General features: G+C 43.6%; 1 protein-coding gene across 2 annotated transcripts; it reads right to left on the bottom strand.

The window, feature by feature from the left end:
• Positions 1-245: 245 nt before the first annotated feature.
• AMZ2 (archaelysin family metallopeptidase 2) lies at positions 246-20,713 on the bottom strand. Of its 2 annotated transcripts, XM_065416062.1 has the most exons (7): positions 20,677-20,713; positions 17,593-17,875; positions 16,066-16,239; positions 14,062-14,190; positions 4,342-4,505; positions 1,338-1,514; positions 246-534 (listed from the first exon to the last, which is right to left on the bottom strand). In XM_065416062.1, the coding sequence occupies exons 2-7, from the start codon at positions 17,873-17,875 to the stop codon at positions 388-390; spliced, it is 1,074 nt and encodes a 357-aa protein (XP_065272134.1). In that variant the 5' UTR covers positions 20,677-20,713; the 3' UTR covers positions 246-387. The 2 variants fall into 2 exon arrangements, with proteins under 2 accessions (XP_065272134.1, XP_065272135.1); XM_065416063.1 differs by lacking the exon at positions 20,677-20,713 and having other exon boundaries at positions 16,066-16,245; positions 17,589-17,817.
• Positions 20,714-22,320: the final 1,607 nt, after the last annotated feature.

Below are 22,320 nucleotides of genomic sequence, written 5' to 3'. Positions count from 1 at the left end.
AAAAAACTAAATAAAATAAACACCACAATCCTCCGCAAACATTTAGAATATATATTTTAAAAACTACACATTAGGCCCTGTTTACAAGATGTTAAATGTTCTTCTGTATATTACTGCAATTAAGATTAAAATGTACCTTGATTTCTGATATGAGAGCAGCAGAGACCAAATATTGTAAGGTCATGGCAGAAATAGTTACTGTCTGGGGAAGGAGGGTATAAAGGTAAAATGTTCAGCGACAAAGGGATGGATTTTTATTTACAGATCCTTACAATGCAGTGGATGATCCATATCAAGTAACAACAGTTTTAGAAGTAGTCAACCTGAAAGTAACTCTTTAAATAGAGGAGAATGTTTCCCCTTTGATACTACATACATCCTACAGCTTTATTTCTGCAAGACATCAAGGCATTTTAATACCCACTCTCGACACTCCTTAAATGCTTCCACAGGTTTCAGCAAGCCCATCTTGGCTTCATTTCTGAGTTCAGCATCCATTCCACTACCATCTTCATCCATCCACCCAAGTAACGCCTAGAAAAGATACACAAGCTGAATGGCCATTCATGTTTCAGATGAACACTGGACCAAATTAAAATACTGAGCAACTCCAAAACGGTTTGCTCCCTCTCTCCATTATATTCTATTGGTAACAACAAACCAATTTATATTGATTAGGATCTTTTCAACAGGCCAACTGTGTATACAGCTATTCTGCCTTCAATCTTAAATACACAGAATTGTCATTGTAAGTAGCTGCTTCTCTAGCTCACTACTTAGTAGAACAAGTAAACACTTAGTTTCCAATAAACCACGGGGCCAGTATTCTGCATAAACAATTATCTTTCTTTGCATGTCTCAAACCACAGTTTCCTCCGGAGGCCATGAATGTCTGTGCTCCTGATTTTTTAGTCTTGTAAGTACTGCAGTAGGGGACCAAAAAGGCACCAAGAAAAAAGCAGACACAAACTACAGTTTCCATAGCAATGTTTCAAACAAAGTGGCAGAAACAAACACAAGAAAAATGTTTCTTCCTTCTGTGTGCAGTTGTGGGATTCACTCCTGCAAGTGGTCAAAAGGTTAAAAACTGGGATTGGATAATGCAAGCTAATTACTGGCTAATCAAATTTCATGCTCTTTGGCCTGGGCAAACAGCCACAGGGATCTGTAAGGAATCCCCCCATATACAGTGTTGCACAAGTAGTCAGGTGCATCATGACGAAGAAAGATTTTCATTTTCTCTGAAGCATCAACTATTGGCAGGGTTCTAGACTCGCAGGAGGAAGTGGTCTGTTCCTCAGTGGCAAATCTTCCATTAGTAAGCAATATCTTTGTACCTGGTATCTCTCCACAATGTGAAAGCCAATGGCAGACTGCAACTTGCGCAGACAAATTGGACACAGATCCAATGGGCGTCGGTCTGATTCCTCCAGGTGATTGGAACCCTGCATCACACACTGCAGCCACTGACAGTGATGGAGTCCAAAGATGTGCCCAATCTCATGGGTCAGGGTCTGAAACACAGGTCTTATTTTGCAAATTATTGTAAGCTATGTTTTCCCCTGTTTCTTCCACTCTCCCTACACTGGCAGTACCCATTACAGCACCTTACAAAATGGGCTGATGATAAAACGGTTCCACTTCCAACCCAGTCCAAGACAGGGCAACAGACCTGGCACGGGGCTGGTACCAATTTTAGTTACAGAAAAATGAAGCGGATGGCCTTGTAGTTAAGGAAAGGAAGTGAGTGTTCAATTCCCAGTCCTGCCACAAACTTCCTCTGTGAACTGGGTGAGTCACAATCGCTCTGTGCTTCAGTTCCCCAGCTGCAAAATGGGGATAGTAATACTTACTTTCTTCCATCCTTGTTCTGTATTGTGGATTTGGGCTCTAAGCTCCCTGAGGCAGGGAGTGTCTCTTCCTATCTGTTTATACAGCACCTAGCACAGTGAAGCCCTAATTTCAGCTGGGGCCTCTAGACACTATTGTAATAAAAACAAGATATCCCGCTCCCCAGAATATGCTCAAGGGATTTAAAAAAACCTGATGTTTGTTTATAAGGATAATTCTTCACACTTCTGCATAGTGCTAACATCCAGGGAGCTCAAAGTGCCTCACAAACAATAACAAGCTAAGACTCGCAGCCCCCGACTGACCCGCAGAGGTTGAGTTTACTGACATTCAAATTAAGGATTTACTATGTTTTATTTAGTTCAGTCAATATTGAGCACAGGGAGGCATGGTCTTCCTTGATTTGGAAATTAAAACATATTGAATAGGTGAAGTGATTTCTCCAATTTAGAAAAATGCACCTATCGTTCCCTCTAGGTCCCCGGACACAGGCTATCAAACAACATCCATCTACTGACAACAGGAACCACTAACAACAACAACAACAAAGACCTTCCTGCAGCTACAAAAAATCTCAAGCCCTCAGGTATCCCACAGACACCATCTCTTCAGGAAGAGGGTGATTAAACACATAGGCCTGGAGGTTACTAAACAGGCTCCATCCAACCAAAGTGAAGCAGATTGGCAGTGGATCCAGATTAATGGAGCTTGGATCCAATCCAACCAAAGGGCTCTTAGCAAACCAAAGCCCCGCCCCCTTGCAAAAATGCTCATGCCACTCCTGGTTCTCTGCCCCACCAGTGCTAACCCCTGCTCCCCAATCCTCACAGCAAACACCAACACTCTCTTGAGATGAACTGTATCCTTGGGTCCAAACTTTGTCACTTCTTGGGCCTCTTCTCAACCCAGGGTTCAGATTCACAGATCTGGCTTTAATCCACCCTTTCCAAGTACCCTCTACTGAGAACACCCTGCTCCCATATACTCCTGGGGGAATTGTGCACCACTGTGTAATGCAAATTTTTGCAGAAATTAATGTTGTGCCCACAGAATTTCCTTTCCCCCACAGAAACGGGCTTCAGTGCTGCTGGACGCCACTAGGGGGCACAGGACCCAGCAGAGCCCAGTTCACACATAGAAGACACTACCAGGGGGAGGGAGTTAGAGGTTTCCCGACAGCAGCACTTCTCAACACACCCTCAGGGAAGGAGATGGCAGCGTTCAGAAAACACCACAAAAGCCTGGGACCAAGCATCAGGCTGTTTCTCCCTTGGGATCTCTGGGATCTGAGGGGTAGGGGAGCAGGTGTCTGGCGCTGCAGGGGCCATGGCTGGGCTCTGGGGTCAGAGGGGTGCAGGTGTCTGGGCTCTGGGGGTACCCTGTGGCTGGGCTCGGGGGGGGGGTAGGGGTTTCAGGTGTATTAGCTGGGGGGGGGCATGGCTAGACTCGGGGGGGGGGGGGGGAGAGGTTGTAGGTCTCCGGTTCCCAGCAGGGCTCTGTGGGAGAGGGGGCAGAGAAACAGGATTGTCATAGGGGTTTCTTTAACTCTCTACTCCTGGGGGAATTTTTTTGTGTCTCTGTATTGTTATAGACATTTGGGAAGGATGATTTATTAAGTTCCCATATGAATTCATCTATTTTTTGTTTCATTATAGAAAAGCACCTGTGCCTCACCCTCATCCCCATCCATTTATGTTGTGATTTTCAGAATTAGCCACCAAATATACAAGCATGTTTTGAAAGATCAATATTTTTCACTAATATGCCCAAATGGTGCCTCCATTTCTCACATGCAAGCTGTCAGTGTATCTTGTCAAGGCTTAAATGATCTACTGCTGAACTATTCAAAATCCTACTTAGTCTGAAGAAACCATAATATTATCTAATGTGCAGTTAGGCAATTGGTTTTTCTTTGTTAAAATATTATGTTAAGTAAAATCCAGCGCAACATTGGAATGATATTGCAGTATTAACAATTAGTAACACGTCACTCCCATCACCATGAGCAATGTTAAGGTTGTTTTGTCTTGTTGCATGGAGAATGAGGTTGCATTTTGTTATTTAATGACTGTTAATCCACCTACAAAACTGATCTAAATCGGATGATCCTCCTGCTACAGAATGATGACAGGTAAATAAATTACCAAAATAATTGAAACTGGTGTGATTATGTAGTGTTATTTTGACAAATAAAATTTGCAGGATTTTACAATATTGTATGCAGAATTTTTATTTTTTCGGTGCAGGAGTAATATACACAAGTGTAAGGAATATCAGCTTGAACATCCCACTTGATCTCAACTGCCAGGCTGGAGGATGAAGAGACCGATTCTGCTGTAATTTACACTGGTGTAACTCCATTGACTTCACTGGAGTTGCTCCTGATTTACACCAGCAAGAGAATTAAACCCTTAGAAACAAAAGCTATTTTTATGTCCAAATAGAAATTTAAGGCTTTCAATAACTCTCTAGAGCCCAACAGGCACCCACCTTGCAGGACCTCAGAAGCAGCAGACTGCTGATTACAGGAGTATAATAGCCATCAAAAACTGAATAGTCTGCTGAGGGAAGCTTCTTGACTCTCTTCAGTCTGCCTTTGTAGCTCGCACTATAAAAGTCACTGTCATACCTGGCAAAGCTGAAGATCCCCATTCCTTAAGAAGAAATCAAATAGGAATTCTATTAGAGAAGACACTTTCACAGTTCAGGGCAACTGCCCCTGTATTCTTGCGCTGCGGTCCCTTGAGGGTGCATTCTAGGCTCCTCAGCCAGCACCTCTTTTGGGCAGCCATCTCTCTCCCCCTCCTGACCAGGGGTTTTCCACGCTGTACAGTTCCCTGCCTACACTGATATTCCCAGCAAGCCAGACTGCCTATAACAGGCCCAACGTCTGCGCGTTGGTTTCTCTGTGAAGACTCGTGAAGAGCGTAATTGCCAGCAGTTATAAGTTGAGCCCTACTCACAAACACAACTGTGATTAAACTTACAATGATCTGAAGTCCTAGCTTTGCTATTTTAAGTCAATGCCAAAAGAGCACTTCTATGTTTTGAGTTACATTGTGTTAGATACACAGAAGTCTTCAAACACAGGAAGCATCAAAATATAAAATAATATACATTGTACCATTTTGCTTCGCCACCTGTTCTAGTGAATGTACCCTTCAGCTTATGGCTCAGCACAGAAGGACAAGTAGATCTACCCTCATCTATTTCTGAGCAAGTTAGCTACTGTTTAGCAGTGTACTGGTTTATAGCCCTGGAAAGCAGTACAAAGAGCAGCCTCTCAGAAGGTAGTAAAAGTGCTTTACATGTACTACTAGCGACCTCTTCTGGTCAAAGAAGGATTTGGCAGAGCTCAGAGCAAAGATCTGAGAAAACAAAACAAAAAAACCTCTTGCACTCAGATTCCCTTGATGTTTAAAAGCCCAATTAACCTTACTCATGTTGAGTAGCATTTCCTCCTTTGTGTAATCCCATTGACTTCAGTGGAACTACTCATATGAGCAAGAGTTGCAGATGTAGGTGCTGAATAATTGTCACATATTGACACAATCTTCAAAAACGGGGAACACACACACTTAGGATCCCATAGCGCACATGATTTTGCACACGCACGGTCTTTAAAAAAGGCACATGGATTATTACTTTTAATATTTTGCACTTATATGACGTCTTTTCATCTCACCATGCTTTACAGACATTAATTTCATGTAGGGATACGCTGTGGCACAGAGAGATTAAGTAACTTGTCCAAGGCCACAGAGAAAATCAGGAGCAAAGGCAGGATTAGTATCCAAAACACCTGGCTGCCTGTCTTGTACCTTAACCATAGGACGATATTATTGAAATGCATTACACTACGCAGGATCTATGCCACAGATACAGTACATTTCCTTTTCAATTAATGAATCCAGATCTTCCACGTACAGGTCTGTCGCATCTTACGCACATTTAACATGCGCGATTTCAGCTTTACGTGGTCGGCAAAAACAAAAACAAAACAAAAAGAGAGAAAAATAACAATTTTAATACTGTACCTGTAGTGAGGGCGATTCCACCCGCCATTACACTCAATGTAATTTTGACTATACGTGATTTTTCGCTTTACGCGCTGACTGCGGAACCTAACCCCAGCGTAAGACACGACAGACCTGTAGTGAGTCCAATATATTCCCACTGTGCTGATTTTTCTGAGCTGTCAAATCAAAATTATTGCAGGAATAACTGAAGTACAAGGCACCTTACTACTGAGCATTTCCTGTATGACAGGTCCCTGTGAAAAACACTGTAGTGGGACACTGAACATTACTAGGCTATTTATGTCCTTTTGGATGTTATAATTAGCAATGTGATGAGGAAGACATGAGGCCAGCGCCTCGCACTATTATTCACTGAGATGGAACATGACTTCTGTGGCACCACTGATTCACAGTGACTCAGAAAGGAGTGGATGACTCAGGTTGTCAAACACAGTTTACAAGGCTCCCTTCCCCACATTCGTGTGTATAATTATCAGGGGCATTTGGTGCCTACTTTGCATTAACCACCCCAGGTTGCTGTAAAAACAAAAACAGTCCATTTGAAAATCTATTCCTGCAGGATAAAATCCTGATGTCATCAACAGGAGTCCTGCATGTAAGAAGTCAGCAGGCCTACACCGCACATGATCAAAAGTTTCTACTGAGAATCATTGCTGACTTATAATAAAGAGAGAAGTGCTGTGTAGAGCAGCAGCAGAAAGAGAAACAATAATGTACACACACAAGAATGTTCAGGCCCTTAACTCTGCAATGCAGTATGGGAGTTCCACACCTGGCTCTCACTCCTCAGGTTTGAGGGGGGTACAAGTGATACAGGGGGAAATAACTTTGCCACTGAGGGAGGAATTGCCTTGTGTTGCCCAATAATGACCCACCTAGCTAACCATGTAAAAGCAATGATGGGCCTCCAAAAAGTATCCATCCATGCGTATCCTGTCAGAAGGATGGCTGAGTTAAAAGGCCTGGAGGATGGCAACGTTAAAATAGGGAGTGTGAAAGCAAAACTTTCCAGCCTCCCTAAGAGACATGGCCCAGAAGGACACAGCCATTCCCAGGGAGAGGGACTGACTTAAAAAAAATAAGTAAGATTACAATCACAGTTAAAGCTCCCCTTGCACATAAAGAAAACACAGTACAATACAAATAAGTAGCAAAAAGGGCAGGTGCCCACTATATCTAGGGGTCAAAAGGAGCGCTCTAGCTCTGCATGTGTCATACTCTGACGTTCCCCTAAGGAGCTTTAGATCTGATGATTTTCCTTGTGTGGTTTTCTCCATGACACAAAGCAGGACAGATCCTGAAAGGTACCAATCATCTACACCACCCAATAAAGTCAGCAAGTGTTCCTCAGAGGTGCTGAATAAGTGTAATTTCACCAATATGTTTAAGTTTACAGACAAAAAAATGCAGACTGCCAGACATTAAATGTAGCTTGAGAACTTGGGGTGGGATTCACGACAGTACTTGGGCACCTAAGACACAGTTTGGGCTCCACTGCAATCCACAAAATTCCCAGCAAACCTTGTAAGTGCCTAAACTCACTGGACACCTAAACTTTTTCAGGGTAAAAGTTCCCTACCACCATGAAGTGATGCTAAATTCTATAGTGCAGGAGCCCTGCAGAAATGAACTCAAGTGGTAATTCTACAAATTGTGAGAGAGTCTCCAAAATGTGTGTGAGATGGTGTCATAAGATACGTTCTGAATATGGGTACTTTAACATTTTCCCAGTGCATTTTATCAAATTGGAAATCTGCACAACAGCAATTATGAGTAAGGCTACGATTTAGTCACGGAGGTCACAGAATCCGTGACTTCCAGCGACCTCTGTGACTCCAGCCTATGGTGGTTGGGAGCTGCAGGGTACCCCATGGCCCGCGGGGGCAGGGAGCTGCGGGGTACCCCTGCCACCTCTGGCGGCCCCTGGAGCTCCAAGCCACCACAGGCGGCAGGGTACCCCACAGCTCCTGGCCGCCACAGAGGAACCCCCAGATCTCCCAGCCGCCATGGGTGGTGGGGGCCCCCCGAGCTGCCGATGGTGAGGGAACCCCTGAGCTCTCAGCCGCCACAGGTGGCGGGGGCCCCCAGAGCTGCTGATGGAACCCCCAAACTCCTGGCCACCATGGGCAGCGGGGAACTCCCAAGCTCGTGGGCAGTAGGGGAACCCCCAAGCTCCCGGCCGCTGCGGGCCCCCGGAGCTGTGGGTGTCCAGGGGTACCCCACAGCTCCCAGCTGCTGCAGGCAGCTCCTAGTCCCTGTGCAGCTGCCCCACTTCAGGTAGCGTGGGGACCCGCAGAACCCCATTTTGTCAGGGATATAGTTAGTAAAAGTCAGGGACAGGTCACGGCTTCAGTGAATTTTTCTTTTTTGCCCGTGACCTGTCGCTGACTTTTACTAAAAATATCCGTGACAAAAAACTTAGCCTTAATTATGAGACTTTACATATTAGCAATAAATACACATATTGTTTCAGCATAAAACACCATGTATCTCAGCTTTTATATGTCAAACTGTAAACTAAACAACAAAGTGCATCCAAAGAACACATGCAGTTAGTCAAAAAGCCCCTGGCGCTGCATGTAAAATATTGTTTTTACAACATTAATGTTCTCCACAAACTTCAAATAAAGTGTTAAAGACTCCAGCAGATTATTTTACACTGGTCTCAAACTTCACTCAAATTTTAAATTTAGAGTTTGCAAATTTGGAATGGTATCAGGTGATTTACTGTATAATAAGGGATTACAGACTTCTCTCCTAAAGCAGGATTATGAACAAAGGTGCACAATGGGACATTATCTCTCTGACATTAAACAGACAGAAAATATGAAGAGTTACCACTATTTCTTAGTTAATTTCAGCAACTGCATATGGGCTTCTTTGGCACGTGAATTTATGCTCATTAGCTGAATTTTCAGAAGGGTCTCAGCCATGGCCTTGAGTCACCAATGTATTACTCCAGTTTTAAAGTTGGCATAACTCTACTGAAATTAGATGAATGGAGTTACACCACTGCCAAAGGGACATTTAGCAATGGGGAAATCAAGCCCCAAATCTTTATCTTTGAACCCGCTGTTCGGCCCATGGAAAAATTTGCAATTTGAGCACAAACAGCATTTGCTTCGCATTCACCATTCATCTGAGTGGACACCAAACACAAACAAATGTTGTCCCAAATACACGGACCACTGTTGAAGATGTGGTCTGTGTCATAGAAACCAAACACAATGATCCATACTGCCAGGCAATTAAAAAACAATTATTAAAACAACCAACTACAAAGCCAGACGCCACGCTTGATCTTTACTTTATGTTAATCTGTTTAAATTGCTCATGAAAGGCTGAGAGAACAGAGAACACTTGTTTTTATTATTATATTTTCATCAGGTTTAGACAGATTTTTGCCTCCCCAATCTATTCATTTTAATTACCCAGTTGTTGTAGAGGAAGCCTAGGCACTTCACTTGGCTTGGTGGATGGCAGGGATATTCTTGGATTTTCTAGGTGCCAGAAGTTAGGTGCTGTGTTGTAACGCCTAAGTCCCTTCATGGATCCCACCCTCTATGCTTAGCTACTGAATAGAATGGGTGCAGCAGAGTGAAATGGGTGCAACTTCCTTTTTAGAATCTCTGCCCTTTCTGAAGCACAGCTACGTGAATACAGATTGCTATTGTTAAATGCTATTCCAGCATTAGCCAGCACATAGCTGGCATACGTAGCACACACTATGGTGCAGGTGGAATTCCAACTTCCATTCTAACCACTCCTTTTCAATTAAATTAATTTAAGAAAATAATTATTATTTTAGGCTGAAATTCGGCAGGCTTTGTTGAAGCTCAGAGGTATTTTGCGGCTATGTGTGTATAAAGTTTTTATTAAAATCAGTGCAGACATTTTTACATTAAAAAAAAAAAACAAAGAAGACCTCTTCCAGGACGTATTATAGATTGTATTAGTCTTTTACAGCCTCCAAAACATGGTAGGAGCCTTGTTGTATCAATCAGAAGACATAGGCCTTGCCTCAAACAATGTACAATCTTGACCCTGAGCACCTCCATCTCCCATTGGCTGCAGAGTCTCCCAACATCTCCCAGGATTGGACCATACTTTATAAGGCACAGGAGGAGGGGCTAGAGTTAAGGCTGAGCTTTCAACTTTAATGCAGAGATTCCAACTGATGGCTTAATTTTTCAGTGTTAAAACTGCACTATTATAAAATATCATTAAAAAAGTATTTTAAAAGTTACCTAAAAGGGTAGATGGGGCTGTTCCAGGCAACTCTGGAAGTTTATGTTTCTATTTCAACTAAAGAAATCTAGTTTTTGATACTTGTCTCATTTTGGGTTCAGAGGTCATCTCCACCTAATAAAAATGCTCTCTGAAGGCACATTTTGTGGCAGGCAGGTAGTTCTGAAGTTAGGGGTCTAGTAGCACTCGGAAACACATCCTTTTAAAAAGCAACAGAGAGTCCTAGTTGCTTTTTACAGATCCAGACTAACACGGCTACCCCTCTGATACCTGACATCCTTTTAAGGCAGCTCTGGATATCAGTGGATGAGCTTGTGTACTGGGCCTATGTGCATGGTCCCTGCATTTAATTTAGGATTTGGTTCATTGTTTTGGTCCTGTTTTATTTTTGTCTTATTCCATTTGCTCATTTTGTTTTAGTTTTGGTTTGGAGTTGTTTTGTATTTTGACGAACATTTGGTTTTCTCAAGTTTTTGCTCATAGCCATATTAGGGCCAATCCTGAGATTGATGTCAGTGGCAAATGAGCACATTCAAAACCTCCCAGAATCTGGCCCTAAGCTGTATTGCCTAGTTCAGGAAGGTACTTAAGTATGGGGCTAACTTTAAATGTGTGAGAAGTCTAATTCGAGTCCACAGGGCTACTCATAAACTTAGTCACATGCCTTGCTGACTTGGAGCCTGTGCCAGGTTTTGTCACAGGTGATACATAGATAATTTAGATTCCTCATTTCTGGAGTCACCTGGCCAATATAGGGGAAATAAAAATAAAAAAAGAACACTGAAATGGAAAAATACTGTTTAAATTACAAATATACATAACGGGGCCAAAATCTTAACTGTGAACCTTTTCTCAGGTGAACATGGTAAGTCAATTGATTCTTTTCAAACAGTATTTTGTTAAATAAGTTAGAATCTCAATTATAAAAGAAAGAATCAACATATAAAAAATTCCAAATTCACCACATGTGTAAGTAAGGGCAATTCCACTGATTTCTACGGGAGTTTGGCAAACAGAGTGCTTGTTGTATCAGGCCCATAAGCTGGGAATTGAAGAATGAGTCAAATCAGAAGCACCTATGCAAACTGGATTTGATTGCTAGCGATCAGACTCTGGAGAAATAGACAGAGCTACTTACACTGTGTTTTGGAGAGATGTCAGACCAAAATCTACTTGCACTTATGTCCAGCAATCCTCAATGAAATCAATGCAGCTGTCCAATTATAACTGAGTACAGAATATGACCCATGGCAAGACTGCTTTTTATGCCAACTAAGTCTTGCAGTTAAATATACATGCCCACTAAGCCCTGCCGCTAAGCAAACCATTTTACTCTGTCACTGGCCTGATCAGATTTTTGCAAGCATACATGTTTTTGGAATAGCTAAGATGAGAAAATGTTTTATATTTTTGCTTTGAATACCACAGGCACTCTATTTTATGGTGAAAAAGCCAAAGAACAATATTTTGAGGTGTAGATTTTGGGTATCATAGACTAAAGGCTGTTGTGGTCCATGAAGTGAACTCATGCTGCAAACATGCAATCAGGACAGAGAGGGCCTGAGTTTCCTTTCACTAATGCAGGAGTCACTCCATTGCCCTTGATGTACTGACTCCTATTTTACAGTAAAGTGACACCAGACTCAAAACCAAACAGTCTAAATGTTATGATGACTTTATGCATTAAAAAAAAAAAATCACATTAACAATCATTTGGTTTTTTTGCAACAGCGAAAGTCTATCACAAGCTAGAGGCTCAATTAGTACTCCTAGGGAATGCCAAATTCTGATTTTGTGTGACCGGGAGATTTAGGAGTACAAGGAAGACTAGATCATAAGACTGCAAGATTTTTTTAAAAGTTATTTTCATTTAAAATTGTACACAACATAAAAATGTACATAAAATTACATCTGCTACATGACTAACCTGTCAAAATATTTCTTATTTCCAGTATACCTAGTGAAAGACATCGCCCATATCTTAGCCTGTTAGATAGAGGGTGTGACGGTTCTTAGTGTACTCAAGACTGAGAGTCACCTTGTTATCCCCTACCTCCAGCATGAGGAAGTCCTGCCACTGCCTGGCTGGGCATCATCTCCCTAACACCATCAGCCTTTCAGCCACTCAAGCCCTCTCCTCTGGACTATGCCAGCCCTAACTTCCCCTTGCAGGTGAACAATAGGTGCTCCCCAGTCCCCAAGTTCCTTTGGATCATTCCCCTATGACACTGGCAACTCACAGAAATCCCAGATTCTCTGCTCCCAAAGGAGTAGTGTATTCCAGTTTTATCTTAAACCACCGCTCCTGTAAACCACACAGTCCTTGTGAGCACTGAAATAAAGCTAGTATTGTTTTATTGTAAGAAAGAATAAAGATTTAACTAGAAACAAGAGAGCAGTGGAAACATATGGTTACAGTGCAAAACAGAATCACAAAATGTGAACTTGGGTCTATATTTATTAATAAATACCTTTCCTACCAAATAAAGTAGGTTTTCCCCACAAAGGTCAGTCTGTTACCATAGAATATCAGGGTTGGAAGGGACCTCAGGAGGTCATCTAGTCCAACCCTTTGCTCAAAGCAGGACCAATCCCCAGACAGATTTTTGCCCCAGATCTCTAAATGGCTCCCTCAAGGATTGAACTCCCAACCCGGGGTTTAGCAGGACAATGCTCAAACCACTGAGCTATTGCAGAGCTGTTTGGTTTACCAAGAAACATGAGGCAAACATGCATGAAAACACCCTCGTTCCACAAGGGGTTTCCTTAGTGAATGGATCCAGAGGGTCTTTCCTCCTGTTATACTGAAACCAACCTTTTGTTCCTATTCAGAGACAGGGCAAACCCCTGTCTTGTTGTAAAGTCCCTTTTTTTACCTTCAAGTGGTTTCGATTGTTTGCAGTTGGCTCTGATGGTTTCCCATTCAAAGTCTTACTATTGCACAAAGCTAAACTGAGCCTTGCATTGCATCCTCGGCTAAACAGCAAGGGGTGACAACTCCCCCATCCTGGAACAGGCATTAACCCCAGTGACTAATTTTTACTGCAAGTCATAAAGCATTCGCTCTCTCATTTCATATATATCCATCCCATATATACATCTCACAATGATTATGAATCTTGACAAGTTATGAGTCTTCTGTAGATAGCTTACGTTTCTCTTTATGGATAAATATCCTGTACAATGTTTGGTGTACTGGGTTTGTCTGAGGTGAGAGTTGTCTGCAAAGAACAGGGGACCCTTTGCCAAGGGGTTTTGGTGTTGCAGAAGGTCCTCAGAGTCTTTGTAGCAGCAACTCACTAATTTTGGCTGTTCTTTTTCAGCCCACCCTCTGCTTGTGGCAGTAGAAAAATAGATGATTTGGACAGACGTTGATATGTTCTGAGCTGGGTTTAAGTTCTTTGGGCAGCAAAGCCTTCTTTATTTGCATAAGATTTTGTTTTAAAAAGTAAAAGGCACTGTTGACTTACCAGAGTATGAAAAATGACATCTTGAAAATGTGAACTCAATTTCTTTGGCACTTCTGTAACTCTCTAAACAAACAAACAGAAACCGACACCAACCCAACTGTGTCAACCAAAAAATCCCCTTTAGGGCTGTGAACTAATCCAACAAGATTCGGTATAGAAAGGGAAACATATTTAAAGTTATGAACAAAGTTTTAGGGATTTTTCTTTTAACAGTAGATCAATCAAAACTGTTTCTTACTTTTTGACTGTCTTTCGAATGTAGTGACTTTGAACTGTATGAGTTCGAACAATTTCACACACTATTTTTAAAATTATATACCCATAAATTATATATCAATTTAATTCACATTTCCCATATTTATCGTATTTTATACACATTTTAACAGTAAATTGATTCCTAGCATTTTGGAGTCATTTTAGTTTTCTCCACTGATATACTCCGGACATAATACCTTCTGTCAAAGAGGCTTGGCCAAAGACAAAATTCCAGGACTCCGTTGGATAAAGATCTATCATTGTTATCCCAACAATACAGAAAGCATCTTCTGGCTTTTTCTTCTTTAGGTATTTCAAGAGGTCCCCTGTATAATCAGAAAAAAACTCCCTTCAAAAGAAGCACGAGTCACCACAGAGGAAACCTGTGAAAGCAGTCATAGGATTATGCCAGTGGTTCTCAACCAGGTGGGTATTCAGAGGTGTTGCTGGGGGTACATCAACCCATCTAGATATTTGCCTAGTTTTACAATAGGCTACATAAAAAGCAGTAGCGAAGTCACTACAAACTAAAATTTCATACTGACAATGACTTGTTTGTACTGCTCTATATACTATACACTGAACTGTAAGTACAATATTTATATTCCAATTGATTTATTTTATAATTATAGGGTAAAAATGAGAAAGTAAGCAATTTTTCAACAATAGTGTGCTGTGCCACTTTTGTATTTTTATGTCTGATTTTGTAAGCAAGTAGTTTTTAAGTGAGGTGTAACTTAGGAGTACACAAGACAAATCAGACTCCTGAAAGGGATACTGGAGTACTGGATTATGCGATGTAGGGGTCCAGCCACATTATCAAACTGGAGCCATTAATGCTGCTAACATGCGGTCAGATCCTATAAAAACCCTCCATACACAGAATTTCCAATGGGAGTTCTGCTTGCAGGATTGGTATCAGGATGAATCGGGGCTTGTCAACACACTATATTAGTGCACAGAAAGCTACAGTACACTAGCTTGCTGTGCATTAAGTTGCCACGTGGACCCTGCTAAAGGGCACTGAAAGTTTCATAGTGAGCTTTGGCAAAGCAATAAGCCTAGACAAGCCCTTAGGGTAGATAATATTTTTCTATTCAATGCAGTGAATTATTGTTTTAGAAGAGTGGTCAGGATGCTTAATAAAGGTAGATGCTTGAATCTATTGCAGGTTAAATGTCCTAAAAGTCAGAGGAACACTTGGTGGTCTCAGGAAAGTTTCTAGTAGTCACATCACAAAAATCACCACCATGACTGACATTCTAAGGGTCAAAAAAGATAACATTAGAAACAGAAGAAAGGCCATACTGGTCAGACCAAAAGTCCATCTAGCCCAGTATCTCGTCTTCCGACAGTGGCCAATGCCAGGTGCTTCAGAGGGAATCATAGAATATCAGGGTTGGAAGGGACCTCAGGAGGTCATCTAGTCCAACCCCCTGCTCAAAGCAGGACCAATTCCCAACTAAATCATCCCAGCCAGGGCTTTGTCAAGCCGGGCCTTAAAAACCTCTATGAATAGGTAATCATCAAGTGATTTCATGGCAGTATCCAAAGAAAATGTATCTCAGTTTAAACTAGCTGGACATCTATTTGATCTTTAGATTCATACAATACATTTGCTTTAGTTTTAAATAACTAACATTCAAGAGAAAACTACTTGGCTAGCTGACCATTTGGTTAGTTTAGGGAACTTAGTGATCAAGCCTGAATGCACTACCAGGCATGTGTTATATTGCTATAACAGAATGACTCAGCTGCTTTTTTGAAGCCTGATGCGGATGCTCTTACTTGAATGAATAACGCCACTGATGGCAACGGAACTACTCACATGAATAAAGGTTGCAGAATCAGGTCTGAAACCAGAGCTGGGATTAGGATCTTGCATTACTGAGTCCTAGACTTATGCTCAAACAACTAAGCCACACTTCTCCACTACACTGTAGGTCACATCATGACTGGAGATTCTGGTGCGCTGCTGACAAAGAATCTGAAGTTATCCATCCTTCTCTCTGTCTGCCTACGGCACTGATATAACCCCCCCATACTGTTGTATCTGAACACCTCACAATCTTTAATGTATTTATCATCACAACACCCCGACTTAGAGTGTCATGAAACACAGTTTTCATTTCTTTATTATCCCAATCTTTTAGCAATGAGGTGGTTCTGAATTTGATGCTGTTCTCCTCCTCCCTACATACCTGCATGAATCTGTAGATTGCATGTGTACTCATTCACTCGAAAAGCACAATTTGTGTGTGAAACAGGAACCGGCTCCAGGATTTTTACAGATAGGCCATAGTAAAAGGCTTCACAGTAATCCTTCAACCATTTCATATAATCCTCCGTACTAACTTTGGTGTCCCCAAAAGAACCTATATAAGCAGTCCAAAATAACATCAGGTTATAAACCTGCTATGGCAGTTCATTCAATCAACTCATATTTTTTTAAAATCCCCCAAAAGAATGAGAACTTTAATATTCCCTCTTATTTCATGTTTGTTAATGAACATCACATTTACCCCAAGTTATCAAAAGAAAATACGAGCAATATTATAGAACACGGCACAAACACAATTGTAACCTTTCACCATTTCCATGCAATTCCAAGAAAGCCTCTCTTTATTTTATTAACTTCTATTCCCTTAGCCTAAAAACAAAGTGATCAAGTTATTCTACTGCAATACTCCAAGGTACTACATCTCATAACAATGACACAGCCATGTTTGGGATAATTATTGTACAGTAATGAAGCGGGAGGTTTGTTTGTTTTTTAAATAAGGGCATTGTTTATCACTGTCAAGTGCTGAGATACTGGATATTAAAAACAACCAAACAATACAATGCTACCCACAAGAGGCAACACAGAAACTGACGTCAGTGCTGTAGACTGCAATAGTGAATCGATTACTCATAACCGTAATTAAAATTTCAGCTTTAAGAGTAATGGCAACTCCCATAAACACTGATCAAATATGGATGGAGTAGGGAAACTGAAGGACTGAGGTTTAGCATATTGTATTTGTTTGTTGGTTTGTTTTTACCTTCAATGGGTTTCTTTTCCCAAGATTATGACTGTTCCTGTTTTTCTTAAAACACAATTTTATACACAAGTTAATCAAAAACTGTGAAAGCTACCAGGAAGTACGACTTAAATCCATCTATATTATTTACTGTAAGCCTCAATGACATATCTCTATGCAAGACACTACAGAAAAAAAAATATTAAAAACAGTAATTTGCATTTCTATAGCACCTTTCATCCAAAGAAATCAAAGCACATTGTAAACACTGATTATGCTTCACAACACTCCAGTAATGCTTAATTAAATATTCACCATTTTGAACATGGGTAAACCGAGGCACAAAAAGGCCTAATCCTACAAGTATTTATGGACGAGTTTACCTCTACTCACATGACTCAGTTCCATTGACTCTAATAGGACTACTCGGATGAGTAAAGTTAAACACATCCATAAGCGCCTGCAGGATCAGGACTTCAGTGAATTTTCCATAACACCATAGCTGAATGTCTGAATCAGGAATAAAACCCAGGACTCCTGACGCCCAAGTCCCCTGCTCTAACCACTAGACCACTTTGTCTGAGATCTACTATAAAGTCTTTTTATTTGAAAATTGGAACATATAACCTAATTAGTTCATATTTAATGGGACAGGCATATTAAAGACACAGATGGCTTGGTTCAGCGATCACAGTTAGACATTACCAATGGGCTGTACATAAATGGCACTTTTCTGAGATGTCGGTCTGCTTCTGTAAGGATCGTTATAAAACTGTTCAAAGTCCTGGGTGGGCTCAGGGTGTGAGGAGATCCAGTCTGACTCCGAATGAAGAGTGATGGGTCTGAAGAGAACACTGTCTGGCTGAAACGCTTCATTCAGCAAACACTTCTCCCTAGACTCAAGATTCTCATACAGCTTCACAAGCTGTGTGTTCTTGGAGATCAATGCTGTCTTCAGGATCTGCTCAGAATGTTTAATTACCTTCATCTGAAAGAGAGAAAAGACCAAAAGCATTTATAAAATCCTGGTTTCATACCTAGCATGTATTCTAAACAGCTTCCTTCCTCTACCACCACCTGATGACCCCCAGCCTCTCATTCCTTTTCTGAGGTGTTGGTAAGCTAACAAGCTGTTTTCCACAGCCTGTTGCTAGCTAACCAGCCAGGATTGCTGAGGCACAGGCCGTTTAGCTTCCTCTTTTCCCTACAATTTCCATACCCAGCCCCCAAACACACAAGCAGCTTCTGCTTTTTGGAGGGGAGGGGGAAGTGACCAGCATGGGAAAGTTTTGCTGCAAACTCACAATTCCCAGTCTAGTTCTATGTATTATGTCATTCCCTCACTTCATTCTCTGCTTTAAAAAATCCCTTTTGCTACTATATCATTCTAGTGCAGGGGTTTTCAAACTGAGGGTCGGGACCCCTCAGGGGGTCATGAGGTTATTACCTGGGGGGTCGCGAGCTGTCAGCCTCCACCCCAAACCCCGCTTTGCCTCCAGCATTTATAATGGTGTTAAATATATTTAAAAAGTGTTTTTAATTTATATGGGGGGTTGCACTCAGAGGCTTGTTATGTGAAAGGGGTCACCAGTACAAAAGTTTGAGAACCACTGGACTAGTGGCTCCCACTCCAACAAGATCTTTAGAACTGATTCTGATCTCACTTGCTCCAGTGTAAAAAACAAAAAACAAAAACAAAAACAGTGCAACTCCCTCAGCTGACTTCAATAGGTTTATGCTGATGTAGGAGAATCAAGACCAGGAAGCTGTTTCTTCTGTAAGCTTAGGCAATGCTAGCAGTAACTGACTGAACAAAAGGCATGTGACAAAAAACAAAAAAACCCCACAAACAATTCATCATTATGCAGTGGGTGAAGCACTTATCAGTATAATACAAATTGATGCCAATTTTCTCCCCCATAAGAAGACTTCTGTTAATCATCCACCACTTAGAATAGTATCTTGCTATCTCATCTCTTGCTTCTCCCTGTATCTTCATCTGTGATTAGCGGACTCTGGGTCTGAATGCTAGATTGCTAAGTATTAAGATGGCTTTGATAACAATTGTGCCTGCACTGCAGGGTGCATTAGGAAATATAAAGTAGACTCAATAATTAAGAGTAGAACATAATATGAACATATATGTAAATTTATGAGAAAGGAGATTTTATAGATGATATTTTCATTCTCCTAACAATGTGTTACAAAAAGTATTAGGCAGGATTGAGGAGATTTTTGAAGGAACAATGTTGATACAATTAGTTCCAGTCCATTGTGCACAAAGAGTGTATTTTATTTTAACATACTTTTGATTTTACTCATTGCTGGTTTTTAAATGAGAAAAACAAAAGTATCAGATGCTGAGAAGAGGGACTATTTTTTTGTTTGTGTTGTTCAGACCTCAAAGGGGGACACTGAAATTCATCCCTCATGCCTACACATCCTATCCCAGGGTGCATGGGGTTAGTACAGAATCCACCTCACACCTCCAAATACATACCCTAATCCCATAACCACACACCCCACAGCAACCCCAATTACTTCCCCACACAGACCCCATTACATTCCACCACAGCCACACATTGTGTACAACCCACATTACATGTCCCACACATCAGTCCCAGCATCCCCCTAGTTAGGGTTGCCAACCCTCTGGGATTGTCCTGGAGTCTCCAGGAATTAAAGATTAGGTCATCTGATGAAATCTCCAGGAATATGTCCAACCAAGGTTGGCAACCTCTCGCCCCTCATAGTGGCCCACACACCCTCCCAGCATCTCCCAATCATACACCCCTCCCAGCATTGCCCCTTGCCCCCACAGCATGTCTCCCACACCTCTCCCAGCATCCCACCGCCCACAACACTCCCAGCATCCCCGTCGCTCCCCTCCCAGCATTCCTTGACCTCCACAGCACCCCCTGCCCCCCCCACCCTCCCAACATCCCCCTGCCTCCCCCACAACCCTCCCAGCACCCCCTGCCCCCCCACAACCCTCCCAGCATCCCCTGCCACCCCAGCACCTCCTTCTCCCCCCCACCCTCCCAACATCCCCTGCCCCCCTCCCAGCATCCCCTGGCCTCACGGCACCCCACACAATCCTCTCAGCACCCCCTGCCCCCCCCACAACCCTCCCAGCATCCCCTGCCACCCCAGCACCTCCTTCTCCCCCCCACCCTCCCAACATCCCCTGCCCCCCTCCCAGCATCCCCTGGCCTCACGGCACCCCACACAATCCTCTCAGCACCCCCTGCCCCCCACAACCCTCCCAGCATCCCCTGCCACCCCAGCACCTCCTTCCCCCCCCCCAGCATCCCCTGGCCTCACAGCACCCCACACAATACTCTCAGCACCCCCTGCCCCCCACAACCCTTCCAGCAACCCACAGAACCCTCCCAGAACCCCGTACCCCTCACAACCCTCCCAGCATCCCCCTTGCTCCCCTCCCAGCATTCCCTAACCTCCACAGCACCCCCTGCCCCCCACAACCCTCTCAGCACCCCCTGCCCCCCACAACCCTCTCAGCACCCCCTACCCCCACAACCCTCCCAGCATCCCCCTCGCTCCCCTCCCAGCATTCCCTGACCTCCACAGCACCCCCTGCCAACATCCCCTGGCCTCACGGCACCCCACACAATCCTCTCGGCACCCCCACAACACACTCTCAGCACCCCTGCTCCCCCCACAGCACCCTCTCAGCGCCCCCCACCTATCCCAGCATTCCGCCCGGGGACCCCCCCCGTGCGGCCCCATACCGCCCCGCCAAGCTGCCGGGCCTGGGCGCGGCCTTACCCTCCTGCCCCAGCGCCCGGAGGCGGGGCCCTGCCCGCTCTCCCAGCGGCGCGGGAGTCGGGAGGGGCGGCTCCAGACCAGAGCCCGCCCCCGCCCCGAATCCTAGGCGCGGCGCGGCGCGGCGCGCCCAGCCCGCCCATTCGGCCGGCGTCGGGCCTGCAGCCAGCCCCCTAACGCGTCAGAGTGACTCAAACATCATGGGCGGTTATAGCGGCTGCTGGGGGTGAGGGGCCGGAGCTGCCCCCAACGTGCCCCTCCCCGCATTCCCATAGGGGCCCCCCACACACACCCCTGAGCCGCGTAGTGCCACGCCCCCTCCCCATAACACCCCCTCACCCCTCCCAGCATCCACACCCCATAACACTCCCCCTCAGACGACCACCCCCCCACACTCCTCCCAAGCATCCCCCTCGGACCCTGAAACAGCTCTGTGGTGCCAAAGCTTGCCTCTCTCCCCAGCAGAAATCGGTGCAGTCAAAGATATTGCCTCCCCCACCATTAGGGTGACCAGATGTCCCGATTTTATAGGGACAGGCCCGATATTTGGGGCTTGTGCCTATTACCCCCCACCTCCTGTCCCGATTTTTCACACTTTCTATCTGGTCACCCTACCCACCATCTCTCTCTGTAGCCCACGAAAGCTTATGCTCTAATAAATTTGTTAGTCTCTAAGGCGCCACAAGTACCCCTGTTCTTTTTGCGGATACAGACTAACACGGCTGCTACTCTGAAACATCTCTCTCTAGTATCCTGGGGCCAACCCAGCGACAACACTGCAAACAACTGAATTTTTCCATAACAATCTCATGATTTTTAATGAATTGCAGGTGCTGCTTCTTTGCCTTCCGGGCTCTGAGCCTGGAAATCACACTTGCTCCGTGTTCTCGAGCTTTTCTCGGCTGCCACGAGGGTTAGAAAGTTACTTGAAAAAGAAAGCAAGCTGAGCTCCATGTGCAATCTCTCGCTGCCAGCAGCTGGGGCTTTAAATAAATACACCCCCAAATCATAAGACCTGTCATAAGACTGGAAGAGTAGCCAACTATGCTCCCTGTTCCAGCCTGAGCAATGCTAAAACCTGGCCTTGTTCTGCATCAAGAACCATAAGGACCGGCCTAACTTTTGACCAACCTCAGTTAGAACAGTTGCCTGGAACTGTGCCACAGACTGGGTGGATGGCCTACTAGGCAATGACATCCAAAGAACACAGGTTTATGTTATGCAGCTTTAGAACATAAGAATGGCCATACTGGGTCAGACCAAAGGTCCATCTAGCCCAGTATCCTGTCTACCGACAGTGGCCAATGCCAGGTGCCCCAGAGGGAGTGAACCTAACAGGTAATGATCAAGTGATCTCTCTCCTGCCATCCATCTCCACCCTCTGACAAACAGAGACTAGGGACACCATTCCTTACCCATCGTGGCTAATAGCCATTAATGGACTTAACCTCCATGAATTTATCCAGTTCTCTTTTAAACGCTGTTATAGTCCTAGCCTTCACAACCTCCTCAGGTAAGGAGTTCTACAAGTTGACTGTGCGCTGCGTGAAGAAGAACTTCCTTTTATTTGTTTTAAACCTGCTGCCTATTAATTTCATTTGGTGACCCCTAGTTCTTGTATTATGGGAATAAGTAAATAACTTTTCC

The sequence above is a fragment of the Emys orbicularis genome, chromosome 13, assembly GCF_028017835.1.
Source record: "Emys orbicularis isolate rEmyOrb1 chromosome 13, rEmyOrb1.hap1, whole genome shotgun sequence".
NCBI lineage: Eukaryota > Metazoa > Chordata > Testudines > Emydidae > Emys > Emys orbicularis.
Note: the sequence above shows the minus strand (reverse complement) of the source record. Positions and strands in the feature narration are given on the sequence as shown.

Coding starts and splice junctions, on each gene's coding strand:
- AMZ2 (XM_065416062.1), bottom strand. CDS start 17,875: ATGAAGGTAATTAAACATTCTGAGCAGATCCTGAAGACAGCATTGATC. Junction 1,515..4,341: donor TGCTTCTGAGGTCCTGCAAG/GTGGGTGCCTGT, acceptor CCTGTGTTTCAG/ACCCTGACCCATGAGATTGG. Junction 535..1,337: donor ACATTGTGGAGAGATACCAG/GTACAAAGATAT, acceptor TATCTTTTCTAG/GCGTTACTTGGGTGGATGGA.